General features: G+C 40.2%; 1 protein-coding gene across 2 annotated transcripts in view; it reads left to right on the plus strand.

Moving 5' to 3' along the window:
* The window catches only part of itpr3 (inositol 1,4,5-trisphosphate receptor, type 3), a 324,911-nt gene extending 318,848 nt beyond the window's left edge, over nucleotides 1-6,063 (plus strand). Inside the window, exons 57-59 of one of the 2 annotated variants that reach the window (XM_086011397.1) lie at nucleotides 110-271; nucleotides 2,287-2,338; nucleotides 5,654-6,063. In XM_086011397.1, the coding sequence (XP_085867523.1) occupies nucleotides 110-271; nucleotides 2,287-2,338; nucleotides 5,654-5,667 (228 nt within the window). In that variant the 3' untranslated portion in view covers nucleotides 5,668-6,063. Of the gene's footprint in view, nucleotides 1-109; nucleotides 272-2,286; nucleotides 3,205-5,653 lie in introns of those variants that run through there. The other variant, XM_086011396.1, reaches the window with a different exon arrangement.
* The last annotated feature ends 209 nt before the right edge of the window (nucleotides 6,064-6,272 follow it).

Consider the following 6,272-nt stretch of genomic DNA (forward strand, 5'->3'; position numbering starts at 1 on the left):
TGTACCTCACTCATGGAGGGTTAAGTATAACAAGGTCAGAGACTTTGGGCCATTCCTAAAATGAAGACAACCTGACATCAGTTGCTGTTTCTTTCTTTACTTCCCGTAGACTAAAAACCTGGATTGGTTTCCGCGCATGCGTGCTATGTCTCTGGTCAGCAAAGAAGGGGAAGGAGAACAGAATGAACTTCGAAATCTACAAGACAAGCTGTTCTCGACAATGAAGCTAGTAACAAACCTCACAAACCAACTTTCAGAACTAAAAGAACAGGTATATGTTTAAAATAAAAGTGCCTCATATAATGTACAATAAGGACAGATATGCATATGAGGGGGTCGGAGAGGAATTTTCCAGAGTAGTTTTTCCATTATTGCCCTGGATTTTTCTCTTTTTTTTGCCTTTTTCAGGCGATTACATGGCTACGGGGGAGAGGTAAGGTGGGGGTGTAGGAAGTATCTGGTCATGAGGCTCTAGCCATCACGAATGTGGGGCAGGCATGATGGACCAGCTAGTCTTTTACTGCCCATCATTTTCGTCTGTTCGTATGAATTCAGATGAACCTAACATTAATTTTGCAAGGTAAACTCTGAGCTTCCAATCTCAAACTGGCTCAGCTCCACCTTAGTCTGAGGAAATTTGGAATCCACCCAATTTCTGTGCAGAAAAATAATTGCCAGTCAGTCAAATGACTGCCTACCCTCTCATAAATTACCCTTATCCTCTCCTTCCTCACACAGCCATTTTCTCCATATCGCCCCTAGTTGGAGTAGTGAGGCTGGCCAAAGAAAATGCAACAAAAAATAAAAACTCAATTTCACTTTACTATGAAGGTGGGGGAAATTAATTTATTGCAAACAAACCCTTTGTAACGAACAAGTGGTTGATTCAGTCTAATAACATTACTGTTCAGTGATAACATTATCACTTAAGGAAAGCCAGCACGGATTTGTTAAAGGCAAATCGTGTTTAACTAACTTGATCGAGTTTTTTGATGAGGTAACAGAGAGGGTTGATGAGGGTAATGCAGTTGACATAGTGTACGTGGATTTCCAAAAAGCGTTCGACAAAGTGCCACATAATAGGCTTGTCAGCAAAGTTGAAGCCCATGGAATAAAAGGGACAGTGACAGCATGGTTACGAAATTGGCTAAGTGACAGGAAACAGAGAGTAGTGGTGAACGGTTGTTTTTCGGACTGGAGGAAGGTATACAGTGGTGTTCCCCAGGGGTCGGTTCTAGGACCACTGCTTTTCTTGATATATGTTAATGACTTGGGCTTGGGAGCACAGGGCACAATTTCAAAATTTGCAGATGACACAAAACTTGGAAGTATAGTAAACAGTGAAGAGGGTAGTGATAGACTTCAAGAGGACATGGACAGGCTGGTGAAATGGGCGGACACACGGCAGATGAAATTTAACGCAGAAAAGTGCAGTGTGATACATTTTGGTAGAAAGAATGAAGAGAGGAAATATAAACTAAATGGTGCAATCCTAAAGACAGTGCATGAACAGAGAGACCTGGGGGTATATATGCACAAATCGATGAAGGTGGCAGGGCAGGTTGAGAAAGCAGTTAAAAAAGCTTATGGGGTCCTGGGCTTCATGAATAGAGGTATAGAGTACAAAAGTGTGAAAATTATGATGAACCTGTATAAAACACTGGTTCAACCTCAACTGGAGTATTGTGTCCAATTCTGGGCACCGCACTTTAGGAAGGAAGTGAAAGCCTTAGAGAGGGTGCAGAAAAGATTTACGAAAATGATTCCAGGGATGAGGGACTTCAGTTACGTTGATAGACTGAAGAAGCTGGGGTTGTTCTCCTTGGAGCAGAGAAGATTGAGGAGAGATTTGATAGAGGTGTTCAAAATCATGAGGGGTCTGGACAGAGTAGATAGAGAAACTGTTCCCATTGGCAGAAGGGTCAAGAACCAGAGGACACAGATTTAAGGTGATTGGCAAAAGAACCAAAGGCGACATGAGGAAAAGCTTTTTTACTCAGCGAGTGGTTAGGATCTGGAATGCACTGCCTGAAAGGGTGGTGGAGGCAGATTCAATCACGGCTTTCAAAAGGGAGTTGGATAAGTACCTGAAGGAAATGAAATTGCAGGGCTACGGGGAAAGGGCAGAGGAGTAGGACCAGCTGAAGTGCTCTTGCAGAGAGTCAGCACGGGCTCAACGGGCCAAATGGCCGCCTTCCATGTTGTAACCATTCTATGATTCTAACAATGCTTATTTAGATTTTAAGGCAATTAAATGAAAATGAGTCATCATTTGTTTTTTTATAGATGACAGAACAAAGGAAGCGCAGGCAGAGAATGGGATTTGTGGATGTGCAAGGTAACCCATCAAACACAAACCATCAGATGGCTAAAGCATGAAAATTTCCAGTGTACTACGATTAATACCGAAATATCTCTGCCTAGGAATGCTGTTGTGTATTATTGACATCTTTTTTCACAACAAAAGAATATCTAAATGGTAGATTAGATTGAAACAAAATATATTAGAATTTTCTCTGGGACTGTGGAAGAGATCTTAAAGTAAGGAAACTACATTTTGCAAACTGCATGTGAATTAAATAATTTGTAAATTAAAAATGAGTATAGTTCTTGGGGAAGGGATATGGTTTGATGTTACAGGTTCTGGTGATTGATGTCACTGTGCAATACTTTATTTTAAAAATATGTGATTATTACTATGTTCTTACTGCGGGTTATATATATTTTTAAAAAGTGTGTGATGTACAATGTCATTCATTTCTGTGTTTTACATTTTGGTAAAATTGGAAAACTCTTCTGATTGCCTGCCTCAGGCAGGGAAACATTATCACTCTATGAACCTTCCACTACTAACTTCCTCTGTAGGTTGCTGTAACATGTTTTGAATCAAAATCATTAAACTGCAGTGTCTAAACCCACAAGTTTAATGCTGGAATAGGAGACAGAACAGTATCGCCTTGTAATTTAATCAGCATGAGTTCCTCATCCCAGGATTGGACTTGTGTGTTCACTCTCTGTAGTCACGTATAAATAAATATTTGGACACATGCAGTGCCAGTGTTAAGATTTGTTGCATTCACAGAATGCACTGGCTACTACACTACCATTACAATTAATTCTCAGAATATGGAATCTACAAGAAATCAGTGTCCACTTGGCAGATGACAGATTGTTGGATTCTAATAAACTTTATTTTAAACTGTTTGTTGGAATATGAAATGTTTTATACCAATCCTGTGCTATAATGAACTATGAGACAACAAAGCACCTCATCACATCTCTCTGAAATGTCTCGACATCTTCACATATGTGTCCAAGCATTCTGCCTTCCGCATAAAGAAAAGTCTATGATTAGCCAACTGCTATTTATATGCTACAAAGTGTACTGTATTCGGTATCTTCAATTTTCTGATGTTTTGGGTGTGTTAAGTTTGCCCTATGGATGAGTGAGGAACCTTATAATGAATGAGTAATGAAGCCAGTGGGTTAAAAGGGTCTGTGTATGCATGGTTTAAAGGCAGTAACATATTGAGGAGTAGATGTATCCAATCTAAACCTGAGATGTCTTGTATACTTTACAATTTTCAGATTTTTAGGGTATGGGGTGGAAATGTGTCAACACTTTTTGTGTGGTTGGGTCTTGTGAATCCTACAAAAAAGTCTAGCAGGTCTGCAATGCTTTTGTCCTGGTTTGCAGCCGAAGTAGCAGACTAGCACATTGTAAACATGTGGCATTTTTGTCATATAAATGGCACATATTGGCCCGTATTTTCCGATCGCAGGCCTCCCGTGGGCAGAGGCCTGCGATCTGGAAAAATCTATGCCCTTACCTGAGGGCTCCCGGGATATCTGGGCTATTAACATACAAGCATATGAAAAAGGACAAGAAAAGACCAGATAATCCATCAAACCTGCTCACACCATTAAACCCACTCCCACAGCATCTCCTGGGAGAGGCAAAACGACAGAGAAAACTTTAGGAAATAACTCTGGGAAATTCCTCTCCGACTTCTGTAGGTGTACAAGCAAACTCCAGGAGATCACGGCAACTGGTGCCACTAGCTCCATCAATCCACCGACCTTATATAATTGGAAAGGGTTATTTTTCACCTTCACCACCTGGGTGGTAATCTAGTGGAGTGGATTGCCCACCCGTTGTAGAATCCGCCTGATTTTCATCCTATTGAAATCAATGAGATCGAAATCAGATTCACGCTGTCAGATTACCACCCAGGTGGTGAAGGTGAAAATGGCCTCGGAGATGTCTTCCACTCACAGGAACTCATCTAGCTCCCTTCTGAACACTTGCAACAAATTCACAATCAAACAGTGAAACATCTAATTTAATAACTTTTTAAATGTAGATTTTTCATAAGATACTGCTCCTCCCAAGTAATTGGCCTGAGTAAAAATACATTAACTTTTCTTTCTTTGAGAATTTTTGTTGATGCTGGGAATAAAATCAAATAATCATTGAGGCATAATTGAAATACTCAAGCGCTTAATGATCAATACAAATATACTGAAGGAAGATCAGCTCGTTCTCGGAGTGCAAAGACAAACATGCATTTATTTTTGAGGGCTAGAATAAAAGGGAAGGAAGATTTGCTACAGCTATACAAAACCTTGGTTAGCGCACATCTGGAGTACTGTGTACAGTTATGGGCGCCGCAGTTTAGAAAGGATATATTGGCCTTGGAAGGAGTGCAGTGCAGAATGTTACCAGGGCTCTAAGGGTTAAATTATGAGGAAAGATGACAAACTAGGCTTGTATTCCCTGGAATATAAAAGGTTAAAGGATGATTTGATTGAGGTTTATAGGCTTTTGAAAGGAATTGATGGGGAGAAACTTTTTCTGCTGGTGGGGGAGTCCAGGACAAGGGGACATTACCTTTAAATCAGAGCCAGGCCATTCAGGAGAGAAGTTAGGAAACCATTCTTCACACAAAGGGTGGTAGAAGTTTGGAACTATCTCTCACAAAAAGCAGTAGATGCTAGCTCAACTAATAATAAAAAATCTGAGTTCGATAGATTTTGCTAGCCTAGGGTATTAAGGGATATGAATCCAAGGTGGGTAAATGGAGTTAGGATAGAGATCAGTGGAAGTGGAACAGGCTCTAGGGGCTGAATGGCTTACTCTTGTTCCTATGTAACTTCATTTTTGAAAATCAAATCCTAAGTCTAATGATTTTTTCCAACAGACCTTATTTCACATAGAGTAGATTCTAGTTTCCAGTGGTTATGGTGTGACCCAGCCCAATAACTTAACCAGGTGAAATGAGGTTTGGTTTATTAGTTATACTAATAGCGTAAGGGTGTATCACCCTAATGTTAATATAACTGGAATTTATCACAGTTATTACTGAAGACTTCTAATGATGCATCTGCAACAGATGTTGTAAATTTAATTTGAACTTTAAGCAATTTCTTCTTTTCCAAAGATTTGTTTAATGTAACTGAAAGTGACTGAAAGTGACTATCAGAGACAGAAGCAAATAATAATTACTTGAGATTCAATAACTTTGGTGTAAGGGAAGGCACAGACCTTATTTTCTATCTTTACCTGAAAGGAGTATGGCATGTGAACATATGCATTGTAAATAATTAAAAACAACAGCAAATAACCATTTCATTCCTTTTATTTTCACTAAAGATCAAATGATATGATGTCAAGGGAAAGAACACAACACAAGAATTAGGAGCAGGAGTAGGCCATTCGGCCCTTCGAGACTGCTCCGCCATCTTTGACCTCAACTCCACTTTCCCGCCCGATCTCCATATCCCTTGATTCCCTTAGAGTCCAAAAATCTATCGCTGTCAACCGTGAACATACTCAACGACTCAGCATCCACAGCCCTCTGGGGCAGAAAGGCATTCTGGCCACGTCATTTACATCTGAAACTTTGAGCTGGGACTAAGATATTCAGACCAGCAAGGTTCAGTACCTGGTCTGTGTTGATTGTTCTCAGCTGATGGCAGGATTACCTCAGATGGCTGTAGTATTTCTTTTTACACCTCTTGTGATGTGCATTTTTCCACATTAAAGGTGCAATATAAATGCAAGTTGTTGGTGGCTAAAGAGAGCAAAAATCACCCAGTGTTCCTGCTCTTGATCACTAAGCTGCTGGAAAGTGTCTTCTGGATATCAAATGACCCGCGTATAAGATGACACCCCACCTCATCTTGGTTTGAATTCACTGTTCTATTGTAGGCAAATGCAGCAATTCTCACACAGCGAGGACCCACAAACAGCAATATGATAAATGACTAGT

The sequence above is a fragment of the Somniosus microcephalus genome, chromosome 18, assembly GCF_052327205.1.
Source record: "Somniosus microcephalus isolate GS21.2 chromosome 18, FLI_Smic_1.0, whole genome shotgun sequence".
NCBI lineage: Eukaryota > Metazoa > Chordata > Chondrichthyes > Squaliformes > Somniosidae > Somniosus > Somniosus microcephalus.